We start from the raw sequence: 25,029 nt of genomic DNA, 5'->3' as shown, positions 1-25,029 counted from the left end.
TACACTCAAAATGCATATCACTCAAAACATCTCTCTCGCATAATCAGCTTATACTTCAGTGTTGGCAGGTGGCATTCATTGCTGTGCAGATAGCCAGTATGACTTCAGCCTTTGAGGACTGATGTGGGACTTGAGTGTAAAATCTAGTCTTTCGGGCACCTATACACCTGCAGTGAGGCTGCTCTGATGCACTGTAATTACAGCGTACCACAGCACACTCGTTTAATTGACTCTGCTGGAGCATGGTAATTAATGCAGTGTCATGAGCTTTAGTTAAAGTGTCCCCACCACCATTTTTCAGCATGGGGATGCTAATGCATGAGATGCTCCAGGCACTTTAATTAAAGCAGGTCTTGGAGCCACTCTAATTAAAGCACCTCACTCCTGGAGCATGTGTATAAATGCCCTCTAATCCTCTGGTTTTATCTGAATAGACGATGTAACAAGTTAACAATATAATGTGCTCTGTGCTTCCTATTCCTGTTCAGTCTGAAACTGTTACTCTTCTCCTCATGATAAGGTGTAATGGTTCTGTGCTGCAGGTGCAGTTATGCTATTATATGTAAAATTTATATGACCTACTCACTTTTTCATAGGTTAACACTCTTTACGGAAGAAATCTACAGCTGCAGATCTTAGACTTTATAACAATAATTTAGACTGTTAAATACATGAAACCTCTTAAAAGGTATAATACAGGATAAAGGTCTCCTGCTGCAGTGAAAATTAATTTACAGAGGAAGTAACATGCATCTTTAAATCAGTCCCTTCCCAGCTCCAAAGCATCTTCCAGGACTCTCAGAAGGGTTGCAAAAAAGAAATTGTAAACCCTCTGTACCACCTAGGGAGCAATTTAATTCTTGGGTTTTCTGTAATGGTAACTGCTTCAGCAGACTTGAACTGATTATTAATTTCATGTGTTTGTTGAAAAAAAATCTTTTATTTTTCACATAATCCAATTAGATTGAAGATTATTACTGTAGACATCTACCCAGAGTGGTGATTGCCAGTCAAGTTTTATAGGTCACTTTTTGTCATTAGTTTAAGGTATTCAGTGTGCCTCAGATTCATAACTTCTATAAATCTCTGTTCATTTTTTCTTCTCCATTGCTAGACCAGGGCACAAATCAGTTACAGATATATGTATATAATGGAATCAGGGCATATTACCCTGTTTTATTTTATTTTCAAGCTGCTAGTGAAATATACGGCTTAAATTAAAATACCAAATACAGGTTAAAAATCCATTTGTTTCTAGGCCTTCCTCAAGATACTGATCATGTTCTTGTATTTTATTTGCTGTTTTTAATGACTACATTTCAAGAATTTGTTCTTAATATGGAGCCTTTTGACCACATTATCTGTTCCTTGCTGTAATGTCATGCCAAAGAGGAGAAATCTCTTATGGGACTGTATGAACTATGTTCTGGTTCCTGAAATTTGTCAGATAATGGCAAAACTGTGAAAAGTAAAGGAGTATGATGACAAAAGGTGACCTAGAAATACCACTTTTTGGTTTGGTGGGTCTACAGTCTGTAATGGCTTGTGTTACTTTCTTCTGTCAGCTATATAGTGCCAGATAAAGGTTGCCTTTTTGCTGTGTGTGAGACACTATTGTCAACAGTGAACCACCAAAGGGAAATAAAAACTTCACCAACAAGCAGCAAATAAATTATTTATAACAAGGACCAATGATAATCATTTGTTATAGACACTTTAAAAATAAAGGTATTTAATCATTTCTAAAGAGAACTCCCAATATTTCTTTCCTCTCCCCTTGCATCCCCCCCCAAAAAGGTACAAAAAATATAATTTCAGGTTCTTCTAAATAAGCACTTAAGAATATTAGGGCAGAACAAGGTCTTACCTTGTAATGTTTAAAAGAAGTTATGAGGGTGGGCCTAGAGGTTTGATCACCCCACGTTCTTTTTTTATTATTCTGTCAAGAGAAACCTAGAAAGTTTAGAGAGAAAAAAGAAAGTCTCTTGAATACAGACTTATCAAAGGAAGCCCATGAAGGTGCTGTACCATATCTTGGTCTCTACAGAGCTACTGTGTCTAAGTCCTGTCTGCAGTGAACCCCTCTAATACTCATTCTCTTTCTATATTAAAATGACTTTAAGTGAGGGTTCTGTAAATCAACCCTCAACAATTTGTGTCCTAATGTGGTCCCCTAATTTTTTCCCTAACCGTTTTCTCTTGTACTTTTTGTAGCAACGTGCCTAGTGTTGGGAGCCTTGCAGACCAGGACTATCTTCAGATGAACACTCCCCAGATGAATACACCAGTGACATTAAACAGTGCTGCCCCAGCCAGCAACAGTGGGGCAGGAGTACTGCCATCCCCAGCAACTCCCCGCTTCTCCGTCCCTACGCCACGTACTCCCAGAACTCCAAGGACTCCTAGAGGTGGGGGGACTGCCAGTGGGCAAGGATCTGTAAAATATGACAGCACAGATCAAGGTTCACCAGCTTCTACCCCTTCCACTACACGACCACTTAATTCTGTGGAGCCAGCCACTGTTCAACCAATCCCAGAAGCCCACAGCCTGTATGTTACCCTGATTCTGTCAGACTCTGTACTAAACATCTTCAAAGATCGTAACTTTGACAGCTGTTGTATATGCGCCTGTAATATGAATATTAAAGGTGCAGACGTAGGGTTGTACATCCCAGATTCATCTAATGAGGATCAATACCGCTGCACCTGTGGATTTAGTGCAATCATGAACCGCAAACTAGGCTACAACTCTGGGCTCTTTATTGAAGATGAATTGGATATTTTTGGCAAGACGTCAGACATTGGCCAGGCGGCAGAGAGAAGACTGATGATGTGTCAGACCACCTTACTTTCTCAGGTGGGAGACGGAGGCCGGAGGACCCAGGAACCCCCTATGAGTCTCCTCCTCCTCCTACAAAATCAGCACACTCAGCCTTTCACCTCTCTGAGCTGCTTGGACTATATGTCCTCTAATAACCGGCAGACACTTCCCTGTATGAACTGGAGCTATGACAGACTGCAAGCAGAGAGTAATGATTCCTGGATAGAATGCTTCAATGCCCTGGAGCAGGGAAGGCAGTATGTGGATAACCCCACTGGTGGAAAAGTGGATGAAGCTCTAGTAAGAAGTGCCACTGTACACTCTTGGCCTCACAGCAATGGTACGGTGCTTGGCAGAGGGGCTGTTTTTCCTTTCATTTAGAAAAAAAAAAATCCCTTTGTAATTTCATGTTTAAGGTAGTTATTTAACATTGAGGGGGAAAGGAAAATTTTATAGGCAGTTGAGGTACCCAGATAGAAAATACAGTTTGCAGGGCTTTGGAAAATGGTAGATAAGGTACTAGTAAGTTTGCTGCTGCTTTAGCATTTTATAGGCTTTTCGGAGTCATAAAGGGCACCTATGCACATGACAGAGATCTGCTCCAATGCGTGCTAATTAGCATATTCATGCGTCCCCATGTTCAATAATGGTGGTGGGGGTGCTTTAACTAAAGCTCGCCAAATGACTTGTAAAGCTCGCCACCATTGTGAAGGATGGGATGCTGAATACATGTGATACTGCAGGTGCTTTAATTAGAGTGCCAGCAGGGGAAAGGAGGAAAGTAGGCATGAAAACAGAGTCCACTCTAGCTGTCTTTAGGGAGGACTCTGGCTTATTTGGAGCAGGAAGTATGGAGACTGCCCTTCATGAAATGTAGCTAGCTGGGAAAGATGTAAATTTGTGCATTAAATATAATGTACATATTTGCTGAAGTACTTTCAATCTTTTATGGGCTGTGCTATTATAAGATTACTTTATGGAGCTTTAAGGAACTTTTAATCTTTAGCAAATTTGCAGTGAGTCATTATGGTTTAGCTAATAATTTTGTGGAAGGATAGTTGAAAAGAACTTGATAGAAAGCTTAGTAATATAGTTTCATAAAAGCATGTGAAATTCTGTTAGGCTAATTATAGGGTTGTGCAGGCCCTGTGAACGCAATGAATGGCAACATAAAAGAATAAAAGCCAACCAATTATGCCACCTTAAAGTGTGTCCTTATTGGAAGTATGATTCATGCCTCTGTCATTTGCAGTCTTGGACATCAGCATGCTGTCCTCCCAGGATGTCGTGCGCATGCTGCTATCCCTACAGCCGTTTCTTCAGGATGCTATCCAGAAGAAGCGGACAGGCAGGACCTGGGAAAATATTCAGCATGTGCAGGGACCACTTACTTGGCAACAGTTCCACAAAATGGCCGGACGGGGAACCTATGGTACTGTCTGTTGTGAAGCAGCATTCCTTACAGATGTGCACTTGAATGTGTTCTTTGCTAGACAATGCATGAGAACAACTGGTTCCTCAGATAATTTCCCATAGCATTCCCATTGAAGTATACTCTTGAATAACTTAGTGTGGGGGGGTTATCTTCTTAGACTTTGTACACAAAAGGAAGGATCCTGACCCCATTTCTATATAAACACCTGTATAGCTTGGGTGGAGTTAAATATCCCTGTCTAGATTAAATTTTAGCATGAGTGCATATTAAGTACTATTAACAACATGAAGCAGTGAAACTGCTTAATAAACTTAGAGCCCTAATTATAAGATACTGAGTCATTTATATAATATATCCAGCATTACAGACCTCCTGATTACAAGTTAAAATTATCACTGAAGAATATTCATTAATGGAATACAGACTACACAAATCCAAACTAATGGTTGCCCTTTAAGCATCGTTTAACCCTTTGCCATTTTTTCTCACATTTTATTTGAAATCCTATATTAATCCATGTCCGTACAATCTTATTATAGTGCTTCACTTCTCTACTTTCCTTGCACTTATACTTAATATCATGCTGAAATCTTTTTGGGCAGTGACAGGTTGCAGTAATTGCTCTCTTATTTTGTTTCTGCTCTTTCACATAAGCAATACCTTCAGCCTTTTAGCATTTGTAACTACAGTGTATAGTAAGATTTACCAGCAGTTACTACATGCTGTAACTGAAATTGTCCCAATTCCATGATGCTTTAGAACAGGGGTGGCCAGCCTATTGCACATGTGCCACAATGGCACAGGCAGTTTTTATGTGTGGCATGCAGCAGACTGCCAAGGGAGAAGGCAGTACAGCAAGAGATGGGGCAGGGAACAGAAAGTATAACATTAGTCTGGGCAGAGAAAGGGATCAGGGTGGCATTCGGGGAGGGGACGGGGTGGGCAGAGCTAATTTATAGCACACTTGCCGAAAAGATTGGTTCCTACTGCTGTAGAACTGGAGATACCTGTGGTAAAGGTATGGCAATTGTTAGTGAATGTTGGTTTTATACTTTTTTGTATTATAGTGGTCAGAATTACCAAGGTGCATTTGCGCTCATGTTATTCAAGCACCAGCAAGCTAGGAGACTTTTTCTTTTTAAGTGGTATAATCCCTAATAGAACTATTTGCCTGAGGGCTCAGCTTCAGCTTTGTGATAATCCTTTCACATGTGGTGGTGAGTGCTTTGGAATTTTTCCTGCACTTTGAGAGCTCCAGTTTGCTGACCCATTACAGCTGGTGATTTTGCACAGCCAGCAGGAACTAAAGCAAGAAATAGTAATTTAATTTTCATGAATTCTTGTCATCACTTTTCTGTAAATTGAATGGACACATGTGAAATGTGGTTATTATATGGTTATATCATCTAGACGAAGTGAAATCTCTTCTTTTTAAGACCATGAGTTCAATACTCAGGAGAGCCCTGAAATTTTGGCAGAATCTATATAGTACACTAGAAGATGTTTTATTGCAATCTTTTAGGGGAATTATAGTACTGATCCTCGGAGTGGTTATCTCTATTTCAGCTGACTGACCTCTGATTTTACAACACTTATAAGTATAAAATCTTTCTGCCTTGTAATTCAAGACCCTTATCTGAGGGAAAGGGCTGTGGGAGGACATTGTTAATACGTACTATGGCAGCATCATGCCTGATGCTCATAATATGTTAAAGCCTTTGGAAAACAAATATGGCAAGAAAGGTACTGATTCACATTTCATACACAATTCATTTACAGAAAGTTCTTCTGGTGTTGGACCAGAATGCCTTACACTTACAATGTTTCTGCTTACTCTTTTTTTATTAGGTTCTGAAGAGTCTCCTGAGCCTCTTCCAATCCCCACTTTACTAGTGGGTTACGACAAGGACTTTCTGACAATCTCTCCATTCTCCTTGCCGTTTTGGGAGAGGCTTTTGCTAGACCCATACGGGGGCCATCGGGATGTTGCCTATATCGTGGTGTGTCCAGAAAATGAGGCCTTGCTCGATGGAGCCAAAACTTTCTTCAGGGACTTGAGCGCTGTATACGAGGTCAGAATGAGGAATTGCTATGAAGTGTTTAGCTTTAACTGTCATGTGTCAACTGTGATATGTTACAGCATTTTCGTAACTGGGACAAATCCATGGTCTTTTTAAACTTAATTTCTGTTTGTAGCATAAGTGTCTTAAGGAAATACTGTAGCTTAAATTATTGTTATTTCACTTTAAGAAGTCTTTCTCCACTTTCAAATGACAGGAAAAATGTCACCTAATAAAGCAACACTTAGTCCTTACCATATCAATGTCCATTTAAGGCAAGTTTCAGGATTTAAAATTTAGGATCAACCCTTAACTGCAACTGCTGTTAAAATCAAAGGCCATCTGAAGACTGAAATTGGCTCTTAGAATGACAGCATGATGCATCAAAATGTAGACATGGAAGGAACAATTGTAGACATGGTCTGAAAACTAGAGAAGTCTGGAAAGTCGCAAAAAAAGGGCAGCATCTTGTAGCAGATTTCCATGAAGTGTATCTGGGAAACTACTGTGCAGGTCAGCAGTGCCTGCATTTTCTCACACATCCAGTGTTACTTCCGCAATCTTTGTCAGCCTATGGCAATAGATGGGAAGTAGCTAGTGAGAATGAGCAAAGTGAGGGATGAGCATTGCTAAACTGCAAGTTTTGGAGCAAAGCAGCAAACATTTACCATAGTAATTAAGCTGATCTCTTCTCTTTCAGATTCTTAGATCCTCAGGAGTCACATTTGTATGGTTGCAACCTTTGGACCAATGGTAGCACTGCAACTTAGTCAATTGAATTGCCATAGTGGACAGATGGTCTGTTTAGTGATTAGGTACAGAGGCAGTGTCAGTGAGATTTTCAGATGCACTCAGCACTTGCCTGTTTTCCCATTGGGATCAATGTTGTAAGTCTAGAAATAAACCAAAACTGAGCACTTTTAAAAATCCCAACCAGGTGCAAAGATTGCATTGGCTGGTACTCCATCTTATTCGTAGTGTTAATATCCACACTACACACCCCCTGTCTCACCACTCACCTGCATAATCAGCGAGTGATGCCACAGGTTTTTGAGAAAGCTGAACTGGCAAAACGTTCAGTGATTTTATATAGGAGGAACATGCAGCCAAAGTAAACAGCTAAAATGACCCAGATAAAAATGTTTATGTTTAATGCAGTGCTGTACAGGCTGTGATTGTGCTATTTCAAGAAACTCTTTTAGTACGTTCGTTCATCAGTAAAAATATAGTGAAAACCATTAAAAATCTCTTCTTCTAAATACAGAAATGCCTTTTCTTTTGAAGTCAGAATTAAATATAGGAATGCACAGTGAAAGCTAATTCCATACTCCAGAACTGATTAAATATGATTCCTTTGTAGAAGATTGGTCCTATGTTCTGAATCACTTTATGCATCTTAAAATATGACACCGTGTTTAGAAAGAGAATAGATTAGACCTTAAATAATCCTAAGCAAGTGTAGAACCTGTTAACAATAAAATAAGAGATAGCTGTTACTAATTATAGTCCCAAAGAAGTGCTGCTGTAGAGTGACACTGCTTCATTTGTATGGGGGGTGGGAAAAACTCTACCTTTTCAACATGGGCATATACTTGAGCTGGAGCAGATCTACCATGAAAAAAGGTTTTTAAAAACTCATTCTTCTCCAAATGGCTCCATTACACTACATTATCTGGTAGAGTAAAAAATGACAGGATTTGTTCAACTGAGGAATATTGTTTGGAGGAATGAGATCTTACAAATAGATTGGACAGAGGGGAAAAAGAAAATGCTGCTTACATGGGCAGATCCAGGATTGTGTCAAGGAGTATGTGGCCACTCCCACTTTAATTGTGTGGTGCATGTACAGTGAAGAGAGCTCACTTTGCACGCACCACGCAGCTGAAGGGGTGCCCTCCCTTGCCAAGGTCCTGGAAGCCAGTGAGCTCAGAGAGCATTCTGAGTTCGCTGGCTGGTTGACACAGGGTCTGACCAGATCCCTTGCTTTCATACAGCCCTGAGCCCAGGGGGTGAACATTACTGCTGGTCATGCCTCCCCTCTCTCCTTCACCCCCACCCCTCTAATTAAGCAGCAGGAGAAAATGGATGAATGGTGGTAGCATTCAGCCCCTGCTTTCATGTAGCTCTGGAGTCCATGGGCTGAGCGGTGCCACTGCTTCTCTCCTCTCTTCCCATGCTGCTGAATTTAGGAGGGTTGGGGAGGAAGGGAAACTGATCCTTATACTTACATGGCTTCTGTTCACTTTGAGGTGAGGGGTATTTATTTGGAGTGTGCCTACTTTCCAATCCAAAATAGTAGTAATTCTTCCACTTGCCACTAAAATGCAGTATGGCTTAGTAGAGAGTGTCTTGTACAACATGTTTCATCCTGGCCTGCCATCTCAGGATTGTAAGGAAGTAAGTTACTTTAACCAACTGTAGATTTCAGAAATAAAGCCAGATACTTTTTTCTTGGACCTCGTGTATACTGTAAAATATATAAGGAAGACTGTAATTTATAGTCTTACCTTGACTGTAAACGTAAGTAAAGTCAACAGACAAAGAACAGGGGGAGCCTTTTGTTTTTACAATTTTTTTTTTTATTAAAAATTGGCAGGTTTTGTATTGGCTTTGGAAGGAGGATATGAGACCACAAAGTAGTCTGCATATCAAGTTATTGATTTTGTTCTGTTACAAGTATTTCTTCTCCCTCCAGATGTGTAGGCTTGGCCAGCACAAACCGATCTGCAAAGTGTTACGTGATGGAATCATGCGGGTGGGAAAGACTGTGGCGCAAAAGCTGACAGATGAACTTGTGAGCGAATGGTTTAACCAGCCTTGGGGTACTGAGGAGTGTGACAATCATTCCAAACTCAAACTTTATGCGCAAGTCTGCCGGCATCACCTAGGTGAGTGACGTTGGTTGGGGTAGAAGATTGGCTTCAGTAGATACTTTAGAGTTATGGGGGTGGGGGAGGGGTACAGTGGTACATGTGATAGCAGAGTTTCACATTTTAATTACATGCTAAGTGAAAAAGAGCTTCCTTTTGTTAATCTTATTCTTACTACCTACTTGTTTCATTTTGTGACCCTTTGTTCTTAGATTGTGTGAGAGAGTAAATAATAAATCTCTATTTACTTTGTTTTCACCCTTTAGTATTTTTAAACCCTTATGTCCTCTTTCAGGCATCTCTTTTCTAAACTGAATAGGCCTAGCCACAGGAAAGAAAAGAAAAGAGGTGAATACAGAAACACACAGACAGAGAGCACAAGGAAACAGAGAGTGTGATCAGCATGATTGGCAATGGGCTTAGGAACACTCGCTGCTTTCTTGCTCCCAAGTTTTGATCACCTGAGATATACATGTGTCGAGTGCTCTGATTTAGCACCGCTGGGGAACTGGTCAGGCAGTTTCAGTGAAGTCTTGAAATTCAACTCTGCAATCAACTTTGCTCTGAAAGTAGCTATCCATGTTAGAGTCTGCTGAGAGTCTCTGGAGAAGGGAAGATTTCTGAGAGTTATGAAGATTGGGGATAAACCTGGAAGCTGGAGCATGACTGGGAGTTCTGTACTAATCTGGCTATATTGTGAAGCATTAAAGCAGCTTTGGATTAATTTGAGCTCTACATTCTTGACTCCAGCCTAGCTGTTCTCAGTTGGGAAACAGGGCCTGCTTTATATGAGCGAACAGGGGGAGGTAGCTCCCTCAAACTTTGGCTCAGTCTGGCTCTGCCATAACTTAGTAGCAGTGACATTAGGCTGTTAAATAACTCCAGATAGCATAGTCCTTTAAATTCTCTGATTGGTGATCCCTATGTTTGAGAGAAGCACAAGGGGTCTAGAACCTGATTTATGTGTCTGGAACAGTTGCTAGTGTCACACTACCTCATTTGTTTTGCTTTTAGTCTTCATTTACCACGTACCTAGATGGAACTATTACCGTACTACCTGATGTGACAGGCATTCCACACTCACTGCCAGAGACGTACCACAGGCAGAGTTCGTGATGTTGCCTAAAGAGTTACAATAATTAAATCTACCAGTATTATAGCCCACCTAAAAATGGCCTTTGGACTTCAGCTATGACAAAGATGCTTTGTTGAATTCTCATTGTGAACTTTGAAATAATTCATCCAGCAGTTTGCAAAGGTGAATGCCATATGCAGCCACAAGTAGATGATTATTACAGCACAATCTACGAAGAAGTAATGGCACATGCCAGTAGTCTTGTTGATTCTCTTTCCCTCCTCCTCACACTGCAGGAACTCTGCAGAGTCAGTTCTTTGTATGAGACATTTGATTTACATTAGTTAAAAGGCACCCCTTGCATAATTGATTGAACAATTAAATATTTATAATGGAAATTATATTATCTTAATATTTGTGTGCCTTACAACTGTTCTAGAAATCTAAAAGACATTGTATGACTTGACAGCGCTTTGTTTGCTTAGAACTGATATGTCATCATTAACCTCAATTTTTGTTTATACACTTTCAGCACCTTACTTAGCTACTCTGCAGCTTGACAGCAGCCTATTGTTACCACCTAAATACCAAACCCCAGCATCAGCAAGCCAAGGACAAACAATACCTGGGAACAGTGGATCTGTGCCCCCAAATTCAACATGTCATTCAGCTCCTGGGGCACCACCAACAGGCAATTCCTTTAATTCCACACCCAGTGGTGGGAACACTAACCTTGCAGCAGGAAGTAGTTCAGCATCTGGACCCCCAGTGCCACAGTTGTCGGCATCTTCCTCAACACCCAGCATTAACCAGATGAGCACTACCTCTTCTTCAGGGTTTAGTGGAAGTGTAGGTCCAGGACAGAACACCAGCACTGGGGGAAATTCTGCAGACAGACCCCAGGGGAACACAGGTTCTGGTGGAGACGCTGAATCTGGCCAGAATTCATCACAGCAGCAATCACAGCAAGAAGGACAAGAAGGGTAAGTTACTACAATATCTTAGTGAGCCTATGCATTACCAATCTCATACCTTATAATCCTGCAGCCATACAATTCCTGTGCCTGAAGCCTCTCATAAATTCCTGAAATTACAGGAATGTTAATAGGCCCAGTATTTTACTCATGTGTTTTTCTTACCTAACAAAATAGATGCCACCTGTGGGGTGCTAGGGACTAAAAGAAAATATAGTACTGCTGTTATTTATTTAATATCTTCTGTTAGTAAACAACCCTCCAGTGAAAACTAGTGAGTGTTTTTTATTATTTAGAACACATTCAGAAATAGAGGGGTAAGCAGCTTGGTGCTGTTAGCCATCATAAATAGCAGTGAACCAAATATCACTTTAAAATGTTGAAAAACACTTAGGAATATTTTATAAATGCTGTCTGCTAGGGGCATACAGCTTTCAGTAGGAAAGTGACAACATTAGAAAATAGGTGTTCTGCTCATAAATGGCTATAGGTAAATGTAATAGGTTATGGAACTCTCATCTCTTAAGGTGTGTACAGAAGTGCTCCATGCATGTTTTACAGTGCTGTAGTTTAGAGCACTTTTTATAGCACTGTAACTTTATAGTGCTCTTAAACATGACAGAAGAACAGTGTTTGGTGGGGAGAGGCCTCTGAGGCTCCCTGTACTTTCCAGGCTAGGTAGCAGGGAGTGCTCCAAAGTCTCCTGGGGCTGCAGCAGACTCTGGACAGCAGCAGATCAGTGAAGAAGGTGGAGCTGGGATGAGAGGCTGTCACTCAGCAGGAGCAGGCACCACTTCTGCTATAGGCCAGACAGCAGCTCTTACCCAGGCTGAGAGTCCAGCTCCAACCATCTAGTCCCCAGCCAGGCACGGTCTCAGGAAGCATGTGTATGTGTCCCACCCGTGGCATGTCCCCATCACTGGGAGTGAACACTGCATCTGCCACAAGGCTGGTCAACAGACACACACATGCACACATGTGCCCAGCCCTGCTCCAAGCCTCCGATTCCCAGCCACACAGGGTCTCAGGGAATGTGGGGGTGGAGGGCATGTGTGGGTATGCATGCATGTGTCCTACCCATAGTATATCCAAGCATCTGGCCCCTCCTATACATGCAGGGTCTCAGGGTGTGCATGTATGTGTATGTGTGTCCCACTCGCAGCATGTCCCTTTCACCCCCTTACCTTTGCTGGGACCAGGCACTGCCAGGGAGCACTAACCAAGTTGGCAAAACCCATGGATTACTGGCAAAATCACCAGAAATTTAACCAGAATACAGAAGTTATTTAAAGCACTATATGTTGCTAAAGTGCGGTAAAATAGAGTGCTTCAAATTTAATACTTTATTTAACAAGGGTTAATTTAAAGTGCTGTACCTATTTTTAAAATGCTGTAAAGCTGTGCAGTTCTATTAAGTTACAGCACTAAAGCGCTTTAAATGGTGAAAAAAACAGCTTCTATACATACTCCTAAGTGACAAGTTCTAATCCAGCCCTGGTTGAAGCTGCTATGACTTCAGTGATTTGCACAGAATACCTCAGTGTGGCTGGCATTAGTTGCCAGTCCAAACAGAAAAAAATGTCATCTGGACTATTTTATCACATGTGGATGTTGGTTGCTAATGGTCACGGGGGAGGCACTTGGAAAAAAAATCACTACTTACGTGGCATTTCTTTTGTGGGCACACAGTCCCATTCACCATCATTCAGGTACCTTTCTTCAGCTTAAAAAACTATGCATATGTGAGTACAAGTAAAAAAATAAGATCTTGTCATTTACTGACATGGTACTAGGCCATTTTCTCAGGGCTGGATTATTCTGGGTCTATTAAGTGGGATTGTGTTAGTCTTCTGGAAAATATCTTTAACAAACTATTTTTAGGAAGTATGCTGGCATAGTGTACTCCTGTGGGGAGATATAGTTCCTTATCAGTGACTATTCTTGGGCTGCATTTTTAGTTCTGTTTTGTCAGTATAACGAGAGCTTTTGCACTGTGTTATTCAGTTGCAGAATACTGTGCCCATGTATGGACTCGTTCATCACACAGCGTACTAGTGGACACCCCACTGCATGCTACAATGTGTCTTGTATCAGGCACATTGCACCCCACTCCACTTTCATGGTTACCTGTCCTTAGTAACGTTGCTCCCCCTCATCTCTGCTGCACAGTTGCTGAAGTAAACGTACTAGCCAGACTCCATGATAATCCTATGCTGTCAGTGCATTGGGACATATTCAACCCACCAATAGTTCAGGTCTCCTGAAGATGTCCAATATGGTCTACCCTTTCAAAACCCTTCAGCTTTTCTTTACTTATTTGATGGCACAAAAAAGGGTCAGCACAAGCACTAATCAATCACCAGTTGTCTCTGACCCTACAGTCAGTCAACCAGGATTTAAATGGTCACGCGGTTATTGGGTACTTCTCAACCATTTTCAAATTGGATAGGGTCACTGTGCCTCAAACCTATACCAGTGGAGATTTGCAGTGACAACAAATGCCTTTGTGGACACGTTCAAACCATGTTCCACATTGTGGACTTATGTCCATTTACTGTGCTACCTGGTAGCCTTAAGATGGCTGAAACAATATTCCAAAGCTGCATATGCTAAATAAATATAAGAAGAACTCAATGGTCCTCCCTTCTGACTCATTGTTTACCTTCTCATGCCCTTGCAACATGAAGAAAAGAAAAATTGTAATTTGCTTTTGCACTTAACAATAGGTATGTCTCTAGTGTTACAGAGAGGGAGAGAATAGGAATTCCCACTGAGCCAGAATCTGCAGACAGCAATGCCTATCCTCCAGCAGTTGTCATCTATATGGTGGATCCGTTTACCTACACCGCAGATGAGGAATCTGCCTCAGCCAATTTCTGGCTGTTAAGTTTGATGCGATGCTACACAGAAATGCTGGATAACTTACCTGAGAACATGAGGAATTCTTTCATTCTCCAGGTAATTCTTGTTCACTCCATTTTTTTTACATTACAGACTCATTTTAGCATAGCATAATATTCCTACCCGCAGGAGACAACGATGTGAAATGGAAGACAGGAACTGCACATGGTTAATGTGAAGTTTGCAACATTATTATTAAATGTACAGAGTGCTGTATTTCCTTTCTTATGGCATGCTCCCAAAATAGGTCATGCACCTTATTGTGGGAGAACAAATTGAAAGGTTTTTTCCAGTCATAGCTAGATCCTGACTTAAACCTGACCACTACTGCTCAGTCAAAACTACAGCTTTAACCTCATTGCATCCAATCCCAAACTGGCAGCAATGGTGAAAGTGTTAAAATTAACTGTGATACTGCATACTGCACTCTGCCCTCAGAGTGTCCCCATGCTTCTGTTCTGGTGCAGAAATCAGTTTCCCTGCTTAAGACATGGACCCCAATTTTGGAGGGCTGTTTTTTGAGAGAGAAGGTCCGTGTGGTGTGCGAGTATATACGATGCGATGTTAAAATAATGTCCTAGTTGCGACTTAATGCAGGAAACGTAGCTAAGAAAGACATAGTGTTCTAGTGCTCTTAAAATAAAACTTTTGTGCATGGTCCAGCACCTGTGTTCTCTGTGAAACGATTTCTAACAATGGTTTAGGTTCCTTAGCCTATAGTATGTGTTGGCATTGTGTTACAGAAAGATTGTACATTGTGGCTAGGGACAGACATTACATATAAACCAGTTTAAGTGATCAGAAACTGGTTTAGCTTGTAACAGAACAGATGTTCAGTAGACATAAACCAGCTGGAAAATGGCTGAAACAAGTTTGAGATGAACCTGGTTGGATGTAGTATCAGACTTAACTGATCTGCATCAAACCAGTTTAGGCAATATCTGTCCCAGACCTCTTGCTCGTTTAAGTTAAACCAGATTCCTCAAGCATCCTGGAATGCTTTCTGGACTAGTTGGGGATCTCTGCTCCTCTCTGTTCCCTGGCTGGAGCTTGGCAGAGACTGCAGGAGTCTGCCTGGCCTCCCCCTGCTTACACCCTCCCCTCTCCACTCCCTGCTAAGCAGGGATTGCCCCATCCCCTCTGCCTTACACAGACACCTCTCATCATTAGCTAGCATACCATGTGCTGGCTATGGTCCCTGCTGTGGCAGATGGGACAAAGGCAGCATCAGCAGATAGCTGGTAATGCCCCTCTGTTGTTTTCTTAATGGAGTGATTAACACTGTGTTATCAATTTCCTACTGGGCTGGTCAGAAGTGGGGTGGGGGGACCCCTCCCTATTCAAAGTGTCCTTCTATGGCCTGGCCATGCACCCCCTCAGCTCAGCACTGTGGAAGGGAAGGGAAGGAAGGGCTTCCCCATGCCCCCAGCTTCTAGCCTGAGCCACTGCAGGCATGTGCCTGCATTTCTGGGATGTCTGTACAGTTATGAACTGATTCAGCCTAGCCAAGTTAGACTAACCTGCAAAGATTGAATCAGTTCAGACTCAGGCTTTTTGAATGTCTGTCCCTAGCCTGTATGTTCTATGTCTCAGCCTGTTTATTAGATTCACTTTTAAAACATATTATTTAATGCATATGATGTATTAACATATATCTAAAGCATTACATTGGATAAGGTGTGCTACTCTATTACTACCTGATTTTTAACAATATATTGCCATACACTCTTTGTATACAGGAGTAGTTATTGACTGTGGAATTATTTAAGGATTAAATTGGTATCATCATGAACAGTACTTGGCCCGTTGCTGCTACCACTTGCCATGGATTACGTACATCTTTTTCAGAGACCCACCCACTATAATATATATGCGAAACCAGAGTAAGCCAGTGAATGCAAAGAGAAGAAAGCTTGTTATATACATGTATGCACATGCACATGAAAAAAGGCAGAAACCTTCTGCCATAATTTTCAAAAGCAGCTTGTCTTTTTCTCAGTCCTCAGTTTGATAGCCTAAATCAGGGCTGCCAAAATTCATCTGGTCCCATGGGCTGCACCAGACCCACAGATTGGTTCTGCATTTCAATCTTGCTGTGCTACTTAGCCTGTGTGGCGCAGCTTGGCAGAGCCTGCAGAGTGCAAGGCCATCTAGTGCACCCTGCATGCTGCCTGTGGGTCACTCCAAGACCCATGGGCAGTGCCAGGGACCGGATAATATGGCCCTGTGTACAGGTGCAGCCCAGGGGCCATATCTTTGACACCTTGGGGCCTAAATGGTTCCTGTGTTTCAGAAGGATGGTTCTTATTCCTTTCTGACAATTGCATTCTATTAAGGTGTCATATATTGGGCACAAAATACTTTTGTCACTTCTAATAATCTTGGCCTTTTACTTTATTTGTATTGTAGTATTAAAGGATTTCTGTAGTCATCTATCACCAGAACAGGTTTGACATAAAATCAGTATCACAGTTGAGTATTTTGTTCTGTTCGACTCCAAGGAAATATTTAGGCCCAACCAAAAAAATTATAAATACAAAAAACCATACTCATTTCAATGACTGAAATGTGAAAAGATGCTGTGCTACTGAAGATCAATAGTACAGTTAGATTTCAGTTTATGTAAAATGATTAATGGGCTTGCCAGTTTTTACTGCATCATGCTTATTTTCTGGGCACCTGAAGTGCGGTTTACTTATGACATTTTGCCAATGAAAGTCAAAACAGCAGACAGCTCTTTAAATAAAAAGTAACAGAATTTACTTCGCACAACACCTTTTCTCCATTGCTGCTGTGTGGTATATAGAATATTATTATTTAAAATACAAAAACCAAGCAGATATTTATAGGTGTATTGCAGTACAGTAGAGAAGAGCCTTCTACTAAAACTGTGCTAAACAAATTACGCATTGTAAAAAAAAAAGTAGTAATTACACATGGCAGACAATATATATCTATCTACATGCTCAGATGGTCATCACTACAGATATCACATGCTTTATTGTTATTCTCTGATGTCTATTTTTTGGGTGAACCATTTTCTAGGCACTGTATTAACCTAGTGAACAACAAGCCTCTGCCCCTAAGATCTTATCTTAGACATTGTAAACTCAGTTCTGAATATAAAAGGGATTTTCATTTAAAACATGCTTTTTGAATCACTTATTCTATTTCTGAAAGGCCATTTTCTTTGTTTGTTTCTCCTGTACTTGCTATGCAAGTTGGCACTAAATCACTCAACCACTCAAATTTTATATGGTCATCTTCATCACTGGAAGTCCATATTGTTTCTGGAGAAACATTTCAGTACTGGGTGGGGAGAGGGACGAGTGGTTAGTTGCACTGCTTTATGTGCAACTAACCACTATGTGGGTCATAGCAATGCCATTTAGCATTGCAGGCACAAGTTATCTCACAAGGCAGCTCTCTGTGTAAAGGCAGCAATTCCAGAGTCCTAGGAGCAGCAGTTAACATTTAAAACAAAAAAGGAGAAATTAAAATGAACAAAATAAGAGGAGCAGTACCAACTGTCATAATTGTTATTTAATTAAGAATAGAAGAGCCAGGACCTCTTTATCTCACAAATTGATGCATTGAAAGTTTAGCTTTACCTCCCTAAAGATGCCACTCTCTTAACTAAACTCAGTGTGACAGCAGTCCCTCGATAAGAGGACAGTCTTCCAGTAAACGGGAGTTGTCGGTGAGTCTGAAAATGGCTGAGGCATCCAATCCATGATCTGTGTATTTGACTACGGATACAGCAGATAGTTTTAAGAGGAAGAAGTGGGTCCTGGTAATGTCAAATCACAGTTCTTTCCTTGTCTCTCTCATTGATAGGCTTTAGTAAAAGTCCTTTACCAAACTACATGTTCCTAGCAAAACACACTACTGCAGCAAACATCCATACAACCCCATGTTAGTTAGGGGGCTAGTTTCATAATGGAATACATGGCGAAGAGATGTTTGAGAGAAGGAGGGAGGGAGGTATACACATGTCCACGGGCAACCCGGATCTCAAACGTGATTGTCAAATCACAAGACTTAGTGGTTCCAGATTTATTTTATAGTTGGAATGAAGCATAGTTGTTTTTTGTTTTTAAACTAAATGGCAATTGGAAAGCTGTCTCTGAATCAGAGTTCTCAGGCTTCCAGGATTTTGGTAGGGCCATCCAGAAAGTCAGATATAAACCAAAAACTCTTGCGTATATTGGAAATATTTGGGTATAGGCTTTTGGTTTAAGTCTACCTTTACTGTCATACGTTTAGTGAGCTTGGAGTAAAGTTTGTCCTCCCCTTACAGACAAGCTAGTGATCTGATCGAACGTGACGTGTACTTTGCAATCCTGGTTTTATTGACTCATTGTAAAGTTAAAAATAAAAACTTGCCTGCCGTCTTAGGGCATTTTTTTAAATCCCACCAATCAATAGGCTCTTTGTATAGCGCACTCCCCACAGAGCAAACATACATAATTAGTCAAATGCCCTTTCGAAGTACAATGTAAGGCCAATGCTACATGAGACCTGAAATGTAGTAGAAACCTGGGTGGGTCAATCGTTCCATTTTATGTTCAGTAGCATTTGTGAAGACGTCAACATGAGAAATATGCAGTAGGACATGCTGGTCATTCAACACATCCAGATTTTTAAATACATTTGCTTGTTTAGCACACAGATAATTTTATTTCACAGCATTTAGGCAGTCGTGAGCTGCCAGACAACAGGATTTTTTTTTCTAAAGTGCTCTTGAGAGTTTACATCCTTAAATATTGAAATAAATTATGTAAAATAAATAGTGTTTTCACAGAACCTTGCAAAATGGTGCCATAATCCTGACAGGAACTTGTAGTCACTTCCATGATAGAAATAATAAATAATAGAGAACGAACATAGAAAGTCTCTGTTTCTAAGTCATTAATGAAGGGCACTCTAAATAAACATTAATTTGAGTTGTTTTGTGGTATACTTTTGGGGTTGAGAAACAAGCTTTTAATACTGATTTTTATTGTTTTTTATGTAAATGTACAGATTGTGCCTTGCCAGTACATGCTGCAGACAATGAAGGATGAGCAGGTTTTCTACATTCAACACTTGAAGTCTTTGGCATTTTCAGTGTACTGCCAGTGCAGAAGACCATTGCCCACACAGATCCATATTAAGTCTCTTACTGGCTTTGGGCCTGCTGCCAGCATTGAGATGACCCTCAAGAACCCAGAGGTTAGTACCTGTACTGGGGGGCCAAGGAGTCCTGTTTAAGAAATGCATTCACTGTTCTTGGAAATCAGAAAGAGTGAGCATGTGAAATACTTGGAATAGCCAGCAGCTGATTCTTTTCAAGGTACTAGAGATGATGATATAGTGAAGGGGTGTCCAACTTCTGATGTGCTGCCATGCCCAGTGCAGACGGCAGCCCTCCTCACGCTGCATTGGCACTGTCATGCCAAGGCCCCAGGGTCCCCCAAGCCTGCCAGCAACAGGCTTTTTCAGCTCCATGGGCCACACTGCTGCCCTGCCCTGCCCTGTTCTACCCCCGGGAGCAGGGGTAGAAAGTAGAAGCTAGAGGAGGGAGGAGAAGCCTGGAGACTCTGACAGCAGTAGCAGGAGAGCAGTTAAGGGAGTAGTGTTTGTACTGGGAACCCAAGGGGTGCATGGTTAATCTCTTGGGGGCTGCATACAGCCCTCAGGCAGCCAGTTGAACAGCCCTTATGTAGTGAAAACAAAACACTGAGCTGTATGTTTATAAAATTATGGAGAATAGTAGCTGAGACACAGAAGTAAATACTGGTATTATGTCCAGTTGTACAGAAACAATGCTGCATTTTAGACCTAGGAGACGCATTTTCCAGCCACTTTGCCTAAATTATTCCTACAAAAAAGCATTTGCACCTGCTTCTGTCTATTTTATCTTCATGTTTTTTCCATGCGTATCACTAATCCATATTATATATTCTTTGGCACACGATTTTAATAGCTGTATTGATGATGATATTGACCTTATTCATAGCGACCCAGTGCAATCCAGCTCTACTCACCTCCTTTTATATTGGCACCCATCAAAGACAAACAAACTGAACTGGGAGAAACATTTGGAGAAGCCAGTCAGAAATACAACGTGCTCTTCATTGGATATTGTTTGTCCCATGACCAGCGCTGGCTCCTAGCATCCTGCACTGACCTCCATGGTGAACTGTTGGAAACCTGCATTGTAAATATTGATTTGCCAAATAGGTAAAAACCTTTAAGTTTTGTATGAGTCTGGGTTGATATTTCTTATTCTTCACTGTGTTTGTACATCCCTGGGTGCATCTACATGAGACACTTTACTGTGAAGTAGCTTAGTTTACTGCCAGTAAGGATGTATTTGCAAATGTGCTTGCAACGGCAAGTAAGGATGCACTGCACGTAGTTATTGCACAGTAGTGCACACGTAGATGCTTGACCAGAAGCAAATCTGCTCCTGGTCAGCCAGCCACCAGAGGGCGGAAGATTGCTCCCTGCCCCTGGAAGCTGCCTGCTGCTAAGGTGGGCTCTGCCACTGAAGGCCAGGCAAGGACTATGTCCCCCTGCCCTGGCAGCAGGGAACTTCAAGCCCTTTGCTCCATGATTGCGATTGATGAGCAGGGGCAGGGAGATCATTATCTCCCAGTCCCCACTCCATCATCATGATCAAGAAATGGGGGGCTGTGAGATTTTTATCTCCCAGTGCCAGCTCTACAACAGCGGGGCCAGCACTAGGAGATTATCTCCCAACCTGAACTCTGTGGTTGTGGGGCTCAGGCTGGGAGATCCTTATAAGGATCTAGCAATAACAACAGCTTGCGTTGGATGATAAGGATCTCCAAGCATCGGCCTCACAGTCGCGGAAATGGTGCTGGGAGCTCCTTGCTGGTGGAGGCTGAGGAGCTTGTTCTCTATCCAGCTCTGCGGTCACAGAGCTGAGCAGGGAACAAGCTCCCCAACCTACTCCCCAGCTTGTTCCCCATCCAGCTCCATACTCACAGAACTGAGTGGGGAACAGGCTCTCCAGCCTGTTCCTTACTTAGGTGTTCAATTAAAGAGCTGATCAGGGAACAGGCTCTCCAGCCCCTTCCCCTCTCAATTTCAGAGTCGGGGCTAGGAACTGTCCCAGTCAGGGGCTAACTGCTAGCTGTCCCACCAGCAGATCAGGGCAGGGGACTGGGACATGCTCCTCCCCTGCAGCTTTTTCCAAGTCACTTGTCCCAGTCAGGGAGCCAGAGCTGGGAGCTCTCTGCTGCTGGGGTAGGGGGACATTGTCCCTGCCCCAGCAGCAGGTAGCCCCCCAAGGGCAGGTGCTCCCTGCCAGCTCCTGGGATAGCACCCAGGGGAAGCCTAGAGCGTCCCCAGTGGCAGAAAGGGCTCATTCTAGAGCCACAGGAAGTGGGAGCAAATTTGCTGCTAGGAGCAGCAAATCCACTCCCACGTCCCTGCCCAGGCGTGTTAACTCATGAGTAGTTTACTAGCAAGTAAATCGATCCCAGTTCAAATGCATGTGTAGATGCACCCACTATATAGTAACCTCTCTTACAGTTGATGGGAATTACTCTTAAAATGATGGTTTCTATCACAGCTTATGAAGCGCAGAGGAAAGAAGTTCTAGTTTTGTTTTATGAATGCCTACAGAGTACCTTCAAGTGCTTTTGGTACAATCCTCAGTTTGACTGGGATCTTTGGGTACTATTGCAGTACTAGTAATAAAAGCAGATGAAAAAAACTTACCAGTTTCTGATATCTAACTGTGAGGCAACTCATTTTTGTAGGTATGGGGACAGCATAATAATTTGAGTAGGTAGTAAGAAATGGAATAAATATGAACGAGAAATCTGAAAATATTTCATTTCCATTCTTTTTCTCCTTTTATCTCTAGATCAAGGAGGAGCAAATTGTCTGCACGTAAAATTGGTCTGCAGAAGCTGTGGGAATGGTGCATTGGGATAGTACAAATGACATCACTTCCCTGGAGAGTTGTAATTGGGCGACTTGGACGACTAGGCCATGGCGAGTTGAAAGGTATGAAAATTTGAAATCTGTTTTGAGCTAAGTGGAGGTATAAGACTTGCTTAATGGGCTGATATGAGGTGAGGGGAAGGGTGGCCAGGTGGGTAGAGCGGTTATCCTTGATTCTGGATTCCCAGGGTACTAGGTGCTTTGTGGGGTTACCCAGGGTTCTCCACATCAGGTACCAGGAATGGAGTCAAATTGACTTTGGCCTTGGTAATAGTGCTGTTTAAAAGCTGCAGAGACATTTGGTAACCCCTCAGAGCACCCAGAACCCTGGTAACCCAGAAGCAGGGGATCTTCTCTACCCCCACAACCATTCTCCCTTCTCCCAGCCCAAGTCTGCCTGGAACAGGACTGGTTCAAGTGCAGGCAACATAGGTTGGAGCATACCAAACTGCATGCCAGAGTAGCCAGTTGCTGTGCAGGGATTGGGGCAGTGAGGAACGGTGCAGCATGGGATGCCTGGAGAAGTGATCACACACTAGTCATGGGAAACTTGGTTTCACATGACACTGAACAGGTTCAAGGAGGACCAGTTCAAAATAATTTGATATTTGATTAACTAGGTATACTTTTGAAATATTTCAGGAGGTTTAAACAGTTTTAAATTGGCTTGTATGTTTGTTTGCTTGCTGTTTAAACAGCTTTTAAAAAGGTTTAAGCATTATCCCTGTCCACACACTACATGGGCACTTCCGCCGGTAAGACAGAACAGATCAAGACACTTTAGAATACCTAGTTCCTTTTGTAGTATCTGCTTTTACAGTCTTGAATCCATATTTAAAAGTTACTACTATAGTGCATAAAGCAACTAATGTAATTCAGTGCAGTTTTAAGTTTAGCAGTAATGAGGAAAGCACAATAATGAAAACAATCATAAAGAGAGTTGTAATACTAGACTGAAGTATTCTGTAGTATATTGGGTTTTGTAATACAGTATCATAGTGTAAGTTTGACCCTAGAAGTATGTAAAATAAGGCTTTGGCCCATAGTATCTGCCACAGTGGAGTAGTAAGTACTGAATTACTGTTTGTAAAACTTCAGATGAAACTTATGCTACTGAATACTGAACAATATGTTCAGTAATCTAGATGAAATTCAGATCAGGATTATAAAAGAGTGATCAAATAACATGGTGTTACTAAAATATGCTGAGGTAAGATTGCAGGTCATCTCATTTTGTAAATTCATAGAAATGTACGGTTTCTCATACATTGCTGGTTTTCTGGAAAATCAAATGAAAATGTTAGCTCTCAGAAATGTTTTTGGTAGCTCATGGATTATAAACCATTAGATTAATAATTCTTTTGGAATCCAACTGAATGACAGTTCTGTATAAATCTTTGTTCTCTCAGTTGAAGTAAAGCCGCATTGGCTTGTGAATGTAATGGACTAAGATGTTATTATAACATTTAAGAAACGATTACCAGAAGCAGTCTTAAAAGTAAGGTTTTGAGGCTTGCAATAAGGCAGTGCTCTGATGCTGCCATGTGGATGATTCTGTTCGGAGGACAAGGTATCTCATGATTGAGCCAACAGGGAGATAAATTACACATTTGAAGCACATGGTTTGAAAGAGGAGTGCCTCAACAGCAATTCACCCTCTTAATTTACTATGAGCATATGTGGTTTCTGAAAGGAGCTCCATACCGTCTCCTGTGAATCAGGATGCTGTTTTGTATGCCGATTTGCATGGGTGACTGGGTAGTGAAAATCAGAGTGAGCGTTAGGGCTCTGATAAGGGATTTAGTGCTGTGTCTATTGAATTGGAGCACAAAGATAATTTAGACAAGAGGAAAAAGATCAATTAAGCAGTATGTGTGTTCCTCTTCGATCAGTCACCAAAGGCAAATGTAGCTGCTGTGTTAACACATTCAAAGCAATCCCAGATTTGTGGGCTTGGGGATAATTTTAAAACATTAAAACTGAAGAGTCTGCACTTCTGTACAGTAAACTAGCGCACCTGCTTAGAAACCTGATGCTTCAGTCAGTGTAACAAAAAGGCAGCTGAAATTTACTACCGTCTTCCAGCTAATGTATGTAAAGGAGGAATATACATGTGGCCTTAACAGGAAGCAAGAGTTCTAACTTGGTTAGTGATTAAGTTACCAACCACAGGAATAGGAGTTAGTATGTTGGGTGAAGGAGGACAGCTTAAGAACTGGATTTTTAAATCAACAGTTCCCTTCCTCTAGTTCACCTGTGAATGTCAGTTTGCTTAGATGAGGTTTCCTCCAGACTGTTTTGTGAGGATAGAATTTTGGGATAAGTACAGATGGTCAAAAAGCCTGAGGCTGAATCAGTTCAGTCTTTGCAGTTTAGGCTAAACTGCAGAAATTAAACTGAGAAACAACTGGACTCGCATTTACTTTTGATTCAAGAAATGCACCCACATGCCTGCAGTGGCTCAAGCCAGAAACTGGGAGGCACTAAAACACAGCTCTCTGGCATGTAGCCAGCATGGGTTGCATGTTCACTTCCTCTTCCTGCTGCCCCTGAGATCTCTGGGATTTGCAGTCCAGACTCATAGAAGCAGAACTGAGCAGGGTTGCTCATCATTTCTTCTTCCTGCTTCCAGATGCCTCTGGGATTTGTAGTCCACAGTTGCAGACAGCAGTAAGTTTCAGTAAGTTTAGCAGCAAGACAGGTCTATACTCGGGGGAAGTGGGGTTTAACCCCCCTCCATGGCTCCAGACCCCAACTGGGGTTTACCTGGAGGAAGGGGGAGAAAGAGTCCCTGCCTCTCCCCCCCTACCCCCTAACCTTTCTCTGCTGGAGCAGACAGCACAGCCCAGGGCTGAAAAGCATGCTGGGATGCTGGAGAGCTGTGATTTAACTTGAACCTGGAAGAGGTCTGGGGCAGAAGTTTCATAGACC

At 41.9% G+C, this 25,029-nt stretch overlaps 1 protein-coding gene across 1 annotated transcript in view; it reads left to right on the top strand.

The window, feature by feature from the left end:
• MED13L (mediator complex subunit 13 like) overlaps positions 1-25,029 on the top strand; it is a 418,263-nt gene that overhangs the window by 364,870 nt on the left and 28,364 nt on the right. Inside the window, exons 17-25 of the mRNA XM_019539346.1 lie at positions 2,215-3,161; positions 4,074-4,253; positions 6,105-6,328; positions 9,012-9,204; positions 10,794-11,244; positions 13,974-14,193; positions 19,162-19,350; positions 20,138-20,361; positions 22,019-22,161. Of these exons, the coding sequence (XP_019394891.1) occupies positions 2,215-3,161; positions 4,074-4,253; positions 6,105-6,328; positions 9,012-9,204; positions 10,794-11,244; positions 13,974-14,193; positions 19,162-19,350; positions 20,138-20,361; positions 22,019-22,161 (2,771 nt within the window). The remainder of the gene's footprint in view (positions 1-2,214; positions 3,162-4,073; positions 4,254-6,104; positions 6,329-9,011; positions 9,205-10,793; positions 11,245-13,973; positions 14,194-19,161; positions 19,351-20,137; positions 20,362-22,018; positions 22,162-25,029) is intronic.

Source organism: Crocodylus porosus, unplaced genomic scaffold, assembly GCF_001723895.1.
Source record: "Crocodylus porosus isolate Cpor-Errol unplaced genomic scaffold, CroPor_comp1, whole genome shotgun sequence".
Taxonomy (NCBI): domain Eukaryota; kingdom Metazoa; phylum Chordata; order Crocodylia; family Crocodylidae; genus Crocodylus; species Crocodylus porosus.
The sequence above is the reverse complement of the archived record's forward strand: the minus strand, read 5'-3'. Positions and strand labels throughout refer to the sequence as shown.